At 31.1% G+C, this 18,217-nt stretch overlaps 2 protein-coding genes and 1 pseudogene across 2 annotated transcripts; 2 read left to right on the forward strand and 1 right to left on the reverse strand.

Moving 5' to 3' along the window:
- Positions 1–2,978: 2,978 nt before the first annotated feature.
- LOC141718746 (inositol-tetrakisphosphate 1-kinase 1-like) lies at positions 2,979–4,812 on the forward strand (annotated as a pseudogene).
- Positions 4,813–5,931: 1,119 nt separating this feature from the next.
- Positions 5,932–12,644, forward strand: LOC141718333 (SPX domain-containing protein 4). Its single transcript, XM_074520717.1, has 3 exons — positions 5,932–6,346; positions 11,651–11,816; positions 12,021–12,644. Exons 1-3 carry the CDS (start codon positions 6,068–6,070, stop codon positions 12,497–12,499), a joined length of 924 nt encoding a protein of 307 aa, XP_074376818.1. The 5' UTR covers positions 5,932–6,067; the 3' UTR covers positions 12,500–12,644.
- A 1,695-nt stretch (positions 12,645–14,339) lies between these two features.
- Positions 14,340–15,842, reverse strand: LOC141718335 (uncharacterized). Its single transcript, XM_074520719.1, has 2 exons — positions 15,242–15,842; positions 14,340–14,588 (listed from the first exon to the last, which is right to left on the reverse strand). The coding sequence occupies exons 1-2, from the start codon at positions 15,653–15,655 to the stop codon at positions 14,517–14,519; spliced, it is 486 nt and encodes a 161-aa protein (XP_074376820.1). The 5' UTR covers positions 15,656–15,842; the 3' UTR covers positions 14,340–14,516.
- Positions 15,843–18,217: the final 2,375 nt, after the last annotated feature.

Consider the following 18,217-nt stretch of genomic DNA (forward strand, 5'->3'; position numbering starts at 1 on the left):
ACGTTTTAGCCCACACTATTTTATGCATGAAAAATTTAGTTTCCAAGTCGATATTGCGATTATACGTACCAAATGAGTGTGTGTAAAAGCCGTTAATTTCCGAAGAAAACGAACTTCATAAAATGACCTTATCTTATGAACCATCAAGGAATACGAGAATCACGTTACAATCACGAATCTAGAATTCTATAAATTAAAACCCAAGTACAAGGTTTCAAAGCATAAAGGACTTATAAGAAAAGGATTTACCCCGCGAATTACTTACGAAGATTTATCACGAAAATGAATAAGCGCTCAACGAATACGTAAGCGAATAAATAAACGTATCAAGCCCATGCAACTTCCCATGCAAGCCATGCAAAATAATTAGTAAGAATTAAACCAAGAATTATTAATCAAATAGTGATAACCAAGGAGCATAGCAACCTAGTTATGATGAATAGTAGCAAACATGTAGGTTGTAGTACTTGGCTAGTGATTTAGCTTTGACAATTACACATGCTAGTAAGATATGATCAAGATTTGAAAATCAAAGTACACAAAATAAATCAGACACACAATAAGCAACCAACCAAGCAAGCAACATTTCTCTCTTCCCTCTCCCACTCCTTCCATTCGGCTATTTTAAAGAAAACAAGAAATCAAAACTCAAACCTCAAGATCTAGCCATAAATTAATGATATTTCCCAAGCTTTCTAAATATCAAACTAAGGTAAGATAAATCTTTTATAGCATTTCCTTAAGGTTTGGATGATTAAATAAATTCATGAACGTGATAATGAATAGTACCAAATAGTGACTTTTCTTGATTTCTTGATTTTCATAGAAAGATCTAGGATTCTTAAGCACACCTAAGCCTCACCAAGCATCATCCATCAAGAAGAGAACCTCCCAAGCTACCAATAAAGGTATAAATATTTACCCAAACTTTGTTTTAGGTTTAAGTTTCAAGAAAAGTATGAATCTTGGTTATAAACATAGTTTTGATGGTTGTTATATTAATTTCTTGAATGATTAGTTAGTTAGATGCTAAGGTTGATGTTATGGCCTCAATAACTTAATTTTATTGAGAGGATTAAGTATTAAGATGATGGTATGATGATTGTTGGTTAGTGATTAGTAGTTTAGAGCGAAAATAAAACTCGAATCATAAGCGTAATATCGATAAAACGGTCGAATCGTAACTTTAAGTTTTCTGCAGAAGTACAGAAAGTATAAACTATTATTTCTTAAAAGATAAGACTTGAAAATGATATATCTTGTTATAAGGATCGTTTAGGCACTTGAATCACTTGATTTCGATTTATGGTTCAAAAGTTAGGGCCGTTTTAGTGAAAACGATTTACGAGATAAAAACTGCTATGAATTACGAACTTTGGAAGAATAAATGATCGACTTAAAAGTATTCCAAAATTATGCAATTTTTACAGAGATTAAGAAATGGAGTATATTAATTTTCATAAAAAATTTAAGTGAAAATATAGATTTTTCAATTTTATAAAAATGTCGGAGCCGAGATCGCGCGAGTAGAAATCCTTAAGAATCGCGAGTGGAGCCGAGTGGCAAAAGTAAATGAAATTTATGGATATAAAGGATCATGAAAAGAAAATGAAGTTAACGAGTTCTCATAGATTATTAAAATAATGAGATTAAAGTGAGTCATGTAAATTTATTATAAGTATTTTATATTTACCAAGTGATGATAAATACGATTAGAATCTAACGGAACAATAATGTTCTTGATTTTAGATTTTCGGACGAACTCTAGATCTCCCTCCACCTCGAAACACTCCGGCAAGTTTACGAACCCTACTCCATATACTGTTGTGTTGTGAAGATTGTTTTACTGTCTTTCATACAAATGTCATGTTTGCCATGATAGTAAAATATGAGTTTTTACGTATCAATAATGATTGAATTTACGATGAATATATCGTAGAATATTTTAAACACTATGGTAGAACATAATGTATAAGTTGTAAGACCGAGAGTCGGTCAGCTTTTATAAAGTACAAACCCGGGAATCATCCCGGAGATGTTTTGGACGATTAAAAATCCGTAGCTATTTTATTCCAAGGGACTCGATGTCTTCTTGCGAAATATTATATTATCTCGAATTTATTTAAAACGATTTCCAAAGATCGTATTCCCTCAACTATATTTAATTACTCGAACAATGAATATTATTTCAGATATTTATTTAAATAGGAGAAATATTCTCCAACGATTATTTAATTTTTAAATTTAATTATTTAATATTATTATAAATTTATTTAATTCTTAAACATAAATTAGTTGAGGATATTATTTGAAATATTTTTTTAAAAATAGAATTATTCGAGGTTTAATTATTTAATTATTATTATTTAATTATTAAATATTTATTTAATGATTTAAAATTATTTTAAAATCCAAAAATCTACTTTTAAAATATTTTCTGAACTCTAGAAAATCAGTTTAATACTTTCTGATTGTCGAAAAATATCTTCTCGACGTATTTTAAATATTTTGACTAAAGTGTTAAAAGAAACCATCCCTTAAATACTTATATGTTGACAACGGTCAACTCACATTATCTCAGTGCTTCCTCCAAAAATTCCCGGAAGTACATATATATATAAATACGAGATTAGTTGTGCATATCAACAAGAAAAATACTTGGGGAATTTCGATATGGTTCGAGTTCTCGGGATATGATAGGATTCTTTAAAAGACTAGGAGGGGTAGACTCTAGTACTATGAGTACTAGGGAGACTATCAAAGGTACCGCAGGGGAAGGTACTCTGTGTACTCAAGAACCTATGAAATGTGTGCATACCCGAAATGGGACACATAGCCCGAATGTAGCCAAGTTAATAACCGGGATACGAAGGAGTCGTCCTTCTACTAGTAGAAAAGGTTACATATTTCCATATTATGTTGGGAATTATAATTCACACTTATTTTCTTAAAATGACACAACACAATAGTGAACCAAGATGTCGGTCAGAAAGCTCACAGCCCGGAAGCGAGTAGGAAATGGCCAACTTTTCCATAAATTGTTTGGTACAGTGCCACAGGTAGACCAAATAACCTGCATTGGGTTTCAGTTGTTTTTAGTCCGGCTTGTATATAAGTATGATTTATGTAAGGTAGTAATGAAGAAACATATATTTGTCCGCCGGTCTAACCTTAAATAAAGGTTAAATCCGTGGTAAGACTTAATTACTTTTGGTCTATAATAACTATCACCTTGCGGATTTAATAACATCTACTAATGCATTGTTCATTTCCAAAATAATAACGTGTAAGTATTTGTGTGTGTTGATAAGTGTGGGATTGTAGATGTGTGAGTATATATATAACGTTGTACAAGATAAGTGTTTAAACATGATTCAAGATGGCGTGGCCTCCTAAATCCTTGACCCCGGATTTGGGGCGTCACATCAGCTTTCTTCAGGATGGGAATTTTCATACTTACTTCCAGACATCTTGATCTTTTCAAATTAACAGTTAATTTGACCGCTCTGATATCACTTGTTGCCCAGTAAAGTAATTATTTAAGGGGATTGAATACAATTACTAAAAAAATAGATGTATCACAGAATTAAAGTAAACACATATCAATCAAATAACAGTTTATATTGATCTTTAATAAACTGTTACAAAACTCTCTCAAGAACAATATTCTTAAGAGCTACCAGGTTATAAAATACTCGAGTTGTGCACGTGTGCCTCTTACAACATGATAACCTATTTTGTGTTTATATACAACACAGCTACAATCAATCTCTATCAATTACAAGATATGTTACAGTATAAATCTTCTACTTTCTACACATATCTAAATCAATTACGATCTTATAAATCAACATATTTTGATTTATTTCGCAGCTCTGACTTGTCATTCAAATCATTATCAATGGATAAGCTGATCAACGAATATATGTTAGAGCTTCTAACGGTTATTCATATGTAAGCATCAACGGATGACTAAATAGATTGTCAACGGATGTAAATGAAGCTTTCAACGGATAATCTTATCCTGACGGTTGATCATATCCTGATCGTTAGATAGATCATGATTCTTGACTTAGTCAATTCCCAACATTCTGCTTCACTTATCTCAATCTATTCTGTCAAAATAAAAAATTTATCTCAATCTATACACACAACTCTCTTGTATCTACCTATAATTATCCTACTTATCATTCCACTTATTTATACACCGCTCAATTTCACGCACTCTAAACCTTAATTTCTCAATTCAAATTAGGGTTTTTAAATCTACACATACATATTGTTGCAGAGGGAGTGGAAAACCGATACGGAGAAGGATTCGGGTTGGCAAAGAAGAAAGAGAATAGCTATATACAAGCTTTGCTATTGAATCTCCCGAAAGAGAAAGGAATCGATTTGCTTAAGATCGAAACGGTGACGATTGGAAGAAACAATTGGATGATTATTATGAAAAATACCCTAATGTGTTGATCATACATTTTCCCTACGTAATTCAACGGTTACATAACCGAATTTCGATGTTCGAGGTTATTTTGGAGATTAAATTTGAGAATGACACTAATTCGTTTGGGATTCAGAAGTAGGTTTTGATTTATGATAATGAAAAGTTGTTGGATTGTGCGGAATGGGGGGATGTGTTAGGAGTTTCAGGTGATTTCTTAGTCTTTAGTGGCGGATGGGAGTGCAAAATCACATAAGATGTTGTTGGTTTATAATAATGAGGGTTTGAATAAGCTAAAATCACGGTTGTGTTGCAGCAGTTTGTGAATCATGTTGGGTGATTTTAAGGTGTATGTGTTTGGGAAGCTATAGCCTATAAGGCGTGTTGAGAGGAAGTCAGTCACCAGATGTGAGTGATGAGAATTTGCTTGTGGGTTGCGGAGGGCGATGAAGTTGAATTTGTTCAATTTTGATGTTATTAGGGATACTAGATTTGGGAATCGGTATCTGTTATTGATATTAACTATTTTCCTGGGCATGCATAGATGCCGGATTATGAGAAGGTTTTGACAGATTTCTTTTCTTTTATGTTTAACAAGAAGCAAGCGGGTAGCTTTAATGTGCTCGGCTAGGGATGAACTGTGAGAAAGAAGTTTGGATATTGGTGGGTGATAATGGGCCGGTTGTTGTTGAAGATGGGTTCCTGTTTATATAATTAGGTCTAATTAAAAGACTAAAAATGTTGGACGTACATGGAGCTGTTAAATTTGAGAAAAGTCTGATATACTCTCCCAAAAAGTAACGGCGTTAGGCTCATTTGACGGAAGTACATATATCGTAAAAAAAATTTTAAGTTCACGTACACAAAATGACAGTTTTTAAATTTTAGTATTTTAATGGTCTGACACACATAATATAAGTACACGAAATGTACTTTACTCAAAATTAAATTGGACAAATAATTTGGGAACGAGAGAGCATATATAACTAACAAATCGTGGTCTTGGAATCTATACAATCTATACAATACTATAATAACCGAAATGGGGTATAATTTGATATGTATTTTTTTGGTTGGTTTGGTTATCTTATGACCGTTAGATCTTTTTAATTAAGTGTTCACGACCGTTAGATTCTAATACTAAAAGAACATACACTACTCAGCTCCGGGTTCGAAACCCGCCAATAACAAATATTTATATTATTATATATACACTACTAAAACTCACAGGTTCGAACTCCATCAACAACAAATATTTATATTATTATTTATACACTACCCATGATTCATGTTCGAATCCCGGCAATAACAAATATTTATATTATTATTTATAAATATACTAGTAAGGTAGTGATCCAAATTTTTTTTATTATAATTTTAAATAATATAAAAGTATGTAAAGCTAGTCATCATGTATTAATAACAAATCGTTATGTTGCTCCGGATTCCGGAATCATAAAGAATAAAAAAAGGAGTTACTAATATTATACGGTGACACGATAAAACCGAATAAAAATAATGAGCGCCGGCCTATCCGATCCAAAAACCCAAACGCAAATCCAATAATTTCAACCCAAGACATTAATATTCCATCCAATCCCAATACCCGCAACAATAAAAAGTTAGATGAAATTCGGGAAAGAATTTTCGATCCATTTAGAAGAAACCTTACCCGAATGGAGAGACAAATACTTGTGTTACAAACCCTTGAAGAAGCTTCTCAAGAACTTTCCTGATTCTTCTTCTGTTGCTAATCTCCCTCCGCCGTCCGCCGATGCCTTCGGTGCTTCTCCGCCGTTGCCTCAGCATCTGCAGGAGTGGTTCGTTAAGATTCTCAGTGAAGAGCTTGAGAAATTCAACGATTTTTATGTTGATAAGGAAGAGGAATTCGTTATTCGGTTTCAGGTTTTCTTTCGATTAATTGTTATATATACATTTTGTGTGTAACTGTGATTAATTAGTTTTTTGTGCTATTGCGAAACAATTATAGATCAATTGATTATGAAATTTAATTGTGAGTTGTAGGTACTGCGTAAAAATCTTGACACTTTTTATTATAGTATTGCATAATTTGTATTCACATTTGAGGATACAAATACTAATGACAAGTGTAAGGGAATTAGGAAAGGTAGTAAAAATAATATCAACATACTTATAGAATCTTTAAGTTCGCGAGAGCAGAAATCTATAAGTCCTGATGAACCTGTCAAACTAAGACTTACATTACTAAGACTCAGAGTCAGAACTCGTTGGATAGATTTTTCTATTTATTTGTAAATTGTTTTGTAGAGGATGACAACTAATTAAGTGTTTATGCCTCGGAATTAGTTTTTGGTTTTTTTTTTACTGTTGACCATGATTAGTTGTGCATTTTAATAGAAATCCCCTTCTTTCTTGTGTGTATTCCCTAATTTTGTGACTGATGACATGAGCTGATCTGGTTAATCTCACAAGTAGCTTGTCCTATGTGCACTTTGAATGGATGAAATGATGTGACAATGGGTTGGATGGGATAAAATGAGGGGACGATGGAATAAACTCAAACTTTGGATATCTAAAAACAAATATTTATTGAAATATAGTTCATTTCTTCTGGTTTTAGTACAAATGATTATTACTTCCTTTTAACTATTTCCTTTGCAGGTTTTATTATCATTGCAACCCTTTTATACAATTCACCCTCATGGTCTCACCCCCTCTCTTAAACGTTTAATTCTATTTATAAATTTTTATACCATTTTCCATGTACACGTCACACAAACATAGTAAATACATTAAAGTTAAATTGCCTAGTGCCTTGGTTGTTAGTCCTCCTTCGGTTATATCCTTTAAAATTGTAAACTCAACTGTGATGTGTGTGTTCAGCTTTATTACATAATATGCTTTATGATTGGGTAGTTCATAGTGGATTTTCTCTTGGTTGAAAGGAGAAACAAGACACCTCTATCATTCTTTTATTTATCTTTTAGTATATGATAATGGACTAGTTTGCATTTTTAGGGTAAGATGAGATAGGCTTATATAAAAGGATTTGAGTTATTAATTAGTTCCTAGGACATTTGTTCAAAAAGTGAAGTTTATTATGATCTAGAGAATTTATTGTCCTTTTGGTTGGAGATAATAGAATAGTGTGCAATTATGTACAACTTTGTTGGAAACTATTTCTAAATTATATTACATAGTAATGAATTTGATTGGTACAAGGTTTATTGACCAACAAGGTTTGTCTAAGGAATTTTGTTTGTTTTGTCCAAGCCAATGCTTTTTTTTGTCAAAGTTGCTTTTGTTTTTGTCTTGGTTCTAGCACACTTTTTGCAATGCTTTTAAAAAGAGGAAAGTTTGGTGATTTTAAAGACGACTCATCATCCTTCTGAATTAGAATTTACTGTTTGCTGTACCTTTTGTTTCGTTGCCATTTCTTCCTCATCATTATTTAAATGTTAATCAGAATTTAATGATGATTGATGATTTATCACAGTGACGCAGTCATTTATTCATATTAATTCACAAAACTTATTATAAAGAACATCTCCTTTTTTAGCCTTCATCCTTCTTGATCATTTTTACTTTTAATCAGAATTTTTCATTTCATTGTTACCTCTTATTCTTCCAAGGGAGCACTAGTTTATACTTTCAACAGTGATTGTATTGTGAAAAAGGATTTCAGCATAGAGTATCTCTCTGTTTTAATGGGAAAAAGCATCGCCATCAAGTTAAAAAACAGGAGGCGTCTTGTAATTTGAGTGTTATAACTTGAACTATCACGTGGTTTTTCAGTTAAATCTACTTTCCTCAAGATTAGGATTAATCCATCCAAATCTAGTTCCTTTGAATTTATAGCTGTGGACAGAGGACCCAATTTATGCTCAGAGTTTTTAGTTGGTCTTTCAAAATTTTAAATTTATTGCCATTTGAAATGACATTCCATATTATTTTTCAATTTTTTAAATCAAATTAGGCTTGGTGATCACAGGAAGTAAAATATTATTATCTTTTGAACTTTGAAGTACAAAACCGTTACCACTATCTGGAATGTTATAAATTTAATCACCAAAAATTAATTATATATTTTTTAAAGCCAAACAAGTTTGATTCCAACTGGCGATCTACAATCATTAATCATAACTAAAAATTCACATAATATCATTAATTAAATTATTACATAAATTATATCATTTAGCGTTTTTTTCCAATGTTTTTTTTTTAATTTTTATACTCAAAAGATAAAATAGCTAATTTGTTAAATTTGTAGGATGTTATTAAGATGTAGTTAGATAGTTTTACAAAATCTTCAGTAAAACTGAGTCAACTATTCTTCAACTATTAGGAGTTCGTGGTTGCAAATGATAGAACATTTTAGAAAATAATTAACTTTTCAATAACTGATAATAGTAATTTTAAGCAAGAGTTGTCATTTGTTCCATCTTTTTTCCATGCTGAAATCGTTTGACTAATAAGAAAATGATGGAAAACCTGGAGCTAAGCACCAATAATGCATGACAATTTTTTTTTTATAATATTAAATAGTATTATAAATGATTTTTAGAATAAAATAATAGAAGATGGCAATTAGTGGATTAACCACAAAATGATGCCGATCATAAAATAATTAAATTAGTTTTTAATTTTTTTGGTATAAGTATGTTTTGTAATTAGTAATTTAGAAAAAAATTATGATAATATTATATTTGGTAATAGATAATTTATAGGTATTAACTAATAAAAAAGAGATTTGTTTCCTTTTATTAATGGTTATACTTGTTCACCAAGTTTTAAGGGTTTTAAGTTTTAAGGGTTTTATTAATGATACAAATTTGAGAATTTATTGTGGGTTTCGTACTAATTATATGTAATTTATCCCTTTTTTAACTCTTTTCCCACCTTGTCCTACATGAAGTGGTATAAGAGCTATCATTCGTGCACCTAAACCTTTTAAACCCCCGAAAGTCATAAAGAATGTTGAAGATGAGCCACAAATGGAGCACGATGAGTTTGTTTTTGAAAAAAGAAATTCATATTAAAGTGGATTTGGTTGAGCATATTGCTTTTGTTGTTCCAAAATGATTTTATGAAGTCAAACGTGGTCCTATATCTCAATAATTCCTACAAATTCATGTCCAACGCATGTGGAGTCGTGTTCAAGGATTATGGATTTTTTTTCATTAAACTTGTGGTCGAGTTTTTTTAAGGAGTGGAGAATGATATTAGCATTTAGTTATTTTAGATTATTGTTTAGATGTAACTATACAAGTATATTTTTTAATTAGTAGCTGTATTATCTACTTGGGAAAATATTAGAAAAAAAAATGATTTTAGTAGATAATTAATACCTGTTAAATAATAATAAAAGGATTTGTTTCCTTTTTTCTATGATTTTACTAGTTCACCAGGTTATAGGAGTCTTATATAGACTATTTTAATCTTCTTTATTGGATAGAGTAAATTTGATGATTTATTGCGTGTTTCCTGCTCACTCTCTAGCAAGGATAGGTAATTTATTCCTTGTTTAACCCTCTTCCCACCTGGTCCTACATCACAAAATATACGCTAGACTGGAAAAGAAGTAGAATGATCCAACCGCAGAAGATACACTATTTTTGGAGTTTTAAACGGCATAAAGAAGCTAAATCGATATTGAGGACCATATTTGAAAGTGCTAGAATTAATAAATAATGAATTCTCATGTAATTTGACCTTGCATATAGATCAAGTAAATAAGAACTTCAGTTTTAATATTCAAAATATAATTATATACTATTACTTTCTCTAGTAGACTGTAAAATCCCCTTTTGATTTGCCTTTCGTTGGATATAATTCGAACAATGTTACCCAGAGCTAGCTAAAGCGACGATTATTTGAGAATGGATGTTAGGCAATATCGCCACATGTGGAGGATGCCTCCTTTTCTAAACAAAGTAGTTAAATAAATTATTTTTTGTTTAAATGATGATAGTGAATGATGATAAAATATGCATAGAAGCTGCACTTTTGTTTACCAATTAAGCTCATTTAGATGCTCTAGAAGATTCAATTTAACATCTAAAGTTTACCCTTTTTTGTGTTTAATGTGTCTTAGTTCACTTATTTAAATTGTTAATTGCACTCAATTGTAGTTATTGTGTTTTAAGTTTTAAATTATGTACACCCTTGTTAATTTGTACCTATATATGATGCTAATTAGGTAATGATTCATGTTTGATGGTTGTTGCAGCATGCGATGCTCAAGCTGCTACATTGAAATGCACTTGTTACTTTTTAATAATAATTAACATATAGTTGTCATTTGATGTCAATTGAGGTGGAAATATTGTTTCATCTGTTCTTAAATACTATTAATGTTTCCAAATCTATTTTTGTTGCGTCAAATGCACATCTTTAATAAAGAGGTCACCTCTTGTAGTCTCACCACACAATTAATCAATAGACACCCTTTATCGCCTCGTCTAGCCTCTCGATAATTAAAACTGAAGTCGACTATGAGTTCTGTAGAGGGCTATAATCAAGATGAGACAACATGGCACCAGAAAAATGTTCCATTCACATTATTGATGTGTCAAGAACGTTGAAATATGCTTTGCAGGTCAAGGAGACTTGAATATATTTCCATGAAATTAAACTCGATTTGGAGGACTAATAGTATTATCAGCCATTTTTTTTCTCTTGAACTGTCGGAACATTTTCTACGTGATCTACGTGATATTTATCAATTATATCAGAAATATCTGCACTATTTCGCTCTTTAGAACTCATAGTATCTGAATTGATTACAAACACATTAGCCTTATTCATTTTCCATCATATTGTCAGTGTGCTCGAGTTCAATTACGTCTCTCATGGGTCTTGACAATATGTGCATGCTCCAATTTCAAATGAATAGTGTGACTAATGGTAGCTACACTACGACGATTCTTAACCTTAAAAAATGGTTGTTCAGATAACATGCACACTTTTCTTTCATCCGTCTACACAAAACTTGTAGTGTGACAACTTCAAAATTTTGTTCTTTATATCAATACATCCAAGACTTTCGAAGAAACACATAGCAAAATGATAGGCAATACAGGATATAAAAATGCTTGTTTATTTCATGATGGTAATTGTCAACTGAGATTGTTTATTTTTTGTGTACTTGATTCTTGCTGTAATATTGAAGCTTTATAACCACTCTGCTACTTTTGTCAATTTGTTCACAATTTACAAATGCAACAGGAGTTGAAGGAAAGAATTGAGCGATTGAAGGAGAAGAGTTGCAAGGATGGCGTCTTCACATCTGAAAGTGAATTTAGTGATGAGATGATGGAAATTCGTAAAGATTTTGTCTCTATTCATGGGGAGATGGTACTTCTAAAAAATTACAGCTCCTTAAATTTTGCAGGTACTCTAATCTTTAGCTCTGTACTATATCTCATGGAGGGTAGTTATTTCATTTGCCTATGTGGAGATAATACTTGATGGGTATTGGACTATTGGCTATTGCACCTAAATGCACGTCTACTATATAAGAGTTTTTTAGGTTTGGCTGCATATTTTTTTTTCTTGGAATATTAATTGCTGTACATTACTTTTTTTGTTGAAACAGGTCTCCTTAAAATTTTAAAGAAGTATGATAAAAGAACTGGGGGTTTGTTGCGTCTTCCTTTTACTCAACTTGCCCTTGATCAGCCATTCTTCACAACAGAACCTCTTACGAGGTTAGTCCATGACTGCGAAGCAAATTTGGAAATACTCTTCCCATTGGAAGCTGAAGTTGTTGAACCTGCTACTGTTGTGCGGGGCACCGACTCAACAGCTTCTAACATGGCAACTGTATCAGGCGAGCCAACTTCTCTAGGAGAGGATGCTGGGGATGTTTACAGGATGACTCTTGCTGCAATGAGAACTATACAAGGCCTTAAAAGAGAAAGTTCGACCTACAATCCACTATCTTTTGCTTCCATCTTTGGATGCGGGGATAATGATAGTAGTGGTGGTGTCACAGCAGTTACCTCAGATTCAGACACGATGGATTCTTCACAAAATAAGGAACCAAAGCAAGATGATGCTCCTTCTACCAAATAAATTGTTGATGTTTAGTTGATATACTTGAATATCTGAAATTTTGAATACTGTAAAGTTACTTTTCTTTATGCTTGTAGTTTTAATTTCAAAAATTGACATCTTATTTAACTTTTAGCAATAAATTGTTGTGATTTATACCATAGAATTGTGTGCAAACGAAATATTTTTGTTAAAATTTTTAAGTGTACATTACAGCTACTTGGTGTATAATTTATTTAGTGTAAGTAATGATCTTTTCAGACCTCTAGAATATATTAGATAAAAGGTATCAAGAGGAAAATTTGGTTATACTACATTCTGTCGTATATATATTGGGACCTCCAAGTTCATGTATTCTGTAGCTTGTAATATATGACAATTTCTAACCGTTATGATTCAAAAATCCAAATTTGGATCATCAACTGATTTAAATACTGATCCAAATTTCTGACCAGCTACGACAGTGTGATCCAAATATTTGATTCTAATTACTTTTTACATATAATACAATATAAATATCATATTAAGCAATTTTATCTTAAATTTATCGTTTAATCATTATTAATAATTTATATAACATTTCCTAAATTAATTAAATCAAAAAAAAATTAATACACATAAAAATATTAAATATGTGCACTTAATTCGCGAAAAACACATTAATTGTAATAATTAACATACAAAATATTATTGATACACACTAATTTCCCGAATTAGTATATTCTTCTTACAAATGCTCAATTAATACATCTCTAAGTGCAATATGTGCCTCTTTATTTTTATTTTCCTAAAGCGGTCCAGAAAATTTTGGAATCGAGTATTTTCATCGATCGGAATAGTCTCAACTTCTGAATCCGGCAATTCTGACTCTTCAATGTACTTCTATTTAAATTTTAATAAAATTATATTTTCGCATTTTTTAAGTTTTAGTTTAAAAGTAAATTTTGTTAACTATTAATTATATTCTGTTATTAATTATATAATTAAAAAATCAAAAATTAATTTAAAATATCATAAAATACAAATAACAAAACAATTATTTTATATTAAATCAAATTATTAGATCAGTGAATTTGGATCACCATTTGAATCCTTATTAGAATGAAATTTTTGGATTACCGTTGAATTTGCCCTAAATACTGTTATCTTCTGTGTTAATTCCTTGGTCAGCTGTACTGTAACATTGGCACACATAACCTATAACTGAAAATTACATGCAATTTTGTTTGATTAAAAGGGCCAGCATTATGAACAACTCTTCATTATAAATAGACGTACTCATGCACCCCTTTTTTGCAGGCAAAGAATGGGTGAATTGAGGGCGATACTGCTGGATCAAACAAAGATTCGGTGAAACGATGGAGATATTGCACGGTAACTTTTCGCAACACTTGCCTTATGCTATGTATGCAAAAACAATGCCTTGTAATCAGCTGTCTGAACAAATTTTTTTTTAAAGGAAAATAGCAAAGGGCAATTTATTTACTTGCAAACAAAATTAACATAAAATTAAAACAAGAAAAAAAGATTATAAACCATTCTTTTTACTAAAAAACTTTTCTTTTCTACAAATAATCTAAGCTGATTCCTCTGACTAAATTCCTATCTAAAAATTGTTCAGCTAGTATGTGCATGTTCTGTGAGGTGAATAATTATTTATGTGTTAATACTATAGTCCTTACCACATCAACTAAAATTTTAACCTCTTTTAAGTTAATTTTATAAGATTATGCAGGATTGAAGTAGTTTTCCAGGACTAAATTAAAAAGAGAGGAAGTTTCCAGGTAGTGCTGTTGAACAATTGAAGCATGAAGCATCATTTCCTTTCCATTTGGGAGATAAGAAGAATAAAACCCCTTAATGAAAATAAGAAATATCGAATACTTGCACATATATATATAGGTGTTTTGGTGTCCATTGATGCACAACAGGCATAATAATAATAATAATAGCTGGAAATAACACACACAACTAACAAATAATGAAAAGCCCGGAAGCGACATGTCCTGTTTTGATCAATCATCAGCATAGTGCCTACTTAATCATCATAGTATGTGCGACGATTGTGTTCCTTCTCCTCATCTTCTTCGTAACCATAATTGTCCGCACCCTGCCACCAATTCATGTATATTATCATATGTTTGTTGGTATCAGCTAAAATTAAACAATCTAAAACTAATTATTAATTAAATATGAAGCTACATATGACACTCGAGTAATACATACTAATCCTGGTTGAGGTTTACATATTCGGACAATGGTAACAGATTTGACATATTCATAACAAGAATCAAGAAGATTACTCCTTAACTTTGACAAACAACTTGTAAATACTCCTATAATGATATAATTGTATCTACAAAGAGCTATCTCAATTCCATGCTTATATAGATCTTAGGCCTTACACTACCCCGGGAATGATTTGGAATCGGATGGAATAAATCATTTAGGTAATGTGTTAGAATATAATATAAGATCTTGCTAACTACTTTACCTGATACTTTAAAATTTGTATAAGGACTACTAACTTGAGAACACAAGTTGGATTAAATTCAATGACATAAAGAATAAAAGAGTTATGTAACTTAACATAAGTACATGAGGGATTAAATCAAACCCCCCTTGCCGCCCTCACCAAAATTGAATTGATGGATCAACACCCAGCATAAAAGTCAGCACATATACAATACAAGTAGAGGATGTAGTACAGCAAAACCAAACAAATAGTAATGATGAAAACTAGAATAGCAGGCTGAAACTCACATATTTGTTGCGGCCACCATACTCATCCTCCTCAGATGCTCGATACCCTTGAGTCTCCTGCTCCCCACCTTGATAACTCGGTTCCTCATACTCAGTCCTCTCTGCATCATACTCATCAACCACCTCTTGTTGCTGCTCCTCGCTCTTCCTAGCAGATCCATATCTAGTATAACTGGAGTACTCATTGTTAATAGCATCATCGTTGTCGTAACCAGATACATCAGCATAGGAGGAGTACTCAGCTGCCTCCTCAGAGTAGTTTTGACAAGGAGGGTGGCAGATATCGTCTGAAGCAGGAAGAGGGTGGCCGTATGTGAGGTGGATGTCGTAGCCTCCGCCGTATGGGGTGGGATCGTACTCGTCAAAGTCGTCTGCGTCGTCGTCAATGTTGTGTCCCTTGGAGTAGTACGCCATAGTTGAAGATGATGTTGATCAGATGGAGAGAAACAGAGATTGAATCTAGGCGTTGAAATGTAGTAGCTAGCTAGCTACTGTTTTATTGATTTGTGTGACTACTTGTTTATCATACATGTAGATGTGTATACTTGTCTGTACCCTGAATTTTAATTATTTTTTCCACTAACTTTTCTCGTTTTTATTTCTTTTCCAGGTAAAGAATTGGGAAACTAATTCCCAATAAATTTTAAGAGAAATCAATCCTCCCTTAAATATCAGGGCGGGGCGAATGATACAAAATGTTTAATATGAATGCAAATAAATAATGGCATCTTTATTGTTCGGATAAAGGTGATTTGCATTTTAGAAGATTAGTGAGACGGATACTATCTAGACATGTTAAATTTCTATAATAATAAAAAAATTATGCTTGTTACGAGGATTGAACTCTTGAACTTAGCATTAGAAAGAAATTAGATTTATATCTTCAACTACTATATTAAAGAAATTAATGATACATATTTACAAATTCATTAACTACATGCACAAAAAACTCACTATCTGCAATTAATTTAATATTTTTTCGGACTTAATAAATATAAAATTATTAAAATATTATTCCCCACTAATAATTAAAATCTCTTTGAATCAATTATGTTGCATACATATTATATTTAGTATATGCCAACATGATTCATTATCATTTATGAAATTGCTAATATACATCTTTTAGTAATTTAAAATTTTACATTGATAATTTACAAAAATATTAATGTACTCCCTAAAGAATGAAAAATAAGATCTAATAGGTCAGTGGATGTGTAGTCGAAATGTAGGAGGAATTCAGTGACAAATTTGTTTGTAAGTAGTTGTTAGAATGATGGTCGATTTGGTGATACGAAAAAATGGTTGAGTGTAGATGATATATATACATAAGGATATACGAGCGTAGCGATATGCCATTATATTGCCAAAAATGGTTTAAAAATGAAGGATGCATGAGGAAGTAGGTGGAAATCCAAATAACTAAAATTTTGAAACACAAATTACCACAATTCTACACATATGAAATTTTGATAGTTTTCGAAGGTGTTGATTATGATGTTGCCGATGGTGGAGTAGGTGAAACAACATCATTGGGGGTTTTATAAACTCATGTCCATTGTGAGAGGATGAAAAATGAGATGAATAGGTTTGCAGATGTGTAGTTGAAATATAGTTGACATTCAATGACAAACCTGTTTGTAAGTAGTTGCTAAATGATGGTCGATTTGGTCATACGGAAGAATGGCTGAGTGAGGATGGTGTATACACGATGAGGATGTACTAGGGTAGAATATATAATGAAAATATCACTGTATTTTCCGAGAATGGTATAAAAAATGGAGAATGTATGAGGATGAATTTGGAAATGTATATTAGATATATATATATATATGTTGTTATGAGTAATTATATGTATAAAGAATAAGAGTGTGAGATTAGTTCTTAATTCTAAGTTGATCACTTGCTTAGTCTACCTGAATATGTTTTTACAAATAGTATTGTTTTGTCTTTTTAAGTTACACTTTTTTTAATTATATAAAAAAAAATTAGAAAATCTTAAATTATAATATATTGTCATGATCACATATGAAATTCGGATAAAAAGTTCAAGTTTGTATTAATTTTTACAAAAAAATGTTTTGCCAAATATATCACAATAATAAAGTATAATATTTTTAAGAATCACAAGTCCTTATTTCAAAAATCAAAATAATTAAATATATGATTTAAATGGAACGTGAGTGTGTGCTTTGTACGGGCTATCATGCTAGTATTATTATATTTTGCAAAAAACAAATCTCAGCCAATTACCTAGGATCGCAGAAAATGAAATACGAAAAATCAATGTAATTTTGGATAATATACAATATTAAATTTTTTTAACAAAGTGTTTAACTATCACGGACAGTTTAATTCAAGATATTTGGTAAGTTTCATTCCCAATATCTTTAAAATCTTTCCTCAAACTTTGATACCAACAAAAGTGAGCAGAAAGGTGTATAAAAAAAATTATTTCTAATTTTTTCATCTCTATTTAAGTAGTAACTTTTTAAAAATTAAGTATTTGAATAAAAAAGATTAAAATAATAATTAAAATAATATTTTAAATTGATTCAAACTAATAACTCAAAAATATTTATTACAATACTCAACTAAACTATCAAAAAATAGAGGTGCACATTCGATTAACCAATACCAAAATAAGAAATATATTCGGGAAATCAAAACCACTAAGCAGTCGTTTGGTTCAGAGTTTTCAGGTATAAGGTATGAGTTTTGGTCATTCCAAACCCAATGTTTGGTTCTGAAATTTAATCCTTCAAACTCATAACTCAGACCCCCAAGTTTTGGGTCTTTGATACCTTCGTGGGGAGGTGGGTATGAAACATGGGTATGAATAATCAAATATATTTTTTATTTTTTATACAATTCTATGTAAATTTTTAACACAAAATTAAATCAATAAATTAAAATAATATAAAATTAAAATAATTTTTTAAATTAATAAAATTAGAAATATTTTTAATTGAATTA

Source organism: Apium graveolens, chromosome 4 (assembly GCF_009905375.1).
Source record: "Apium graveolens cultivar Ventura chromosome 4, ASM990537v1, whole genome shotgun sequence".
NCBI lineage: Eukaryota > Viridiplantae > Streptophyta > Magnoliopsida > Apiales > Apiaceae > Apium > Apium graveolens.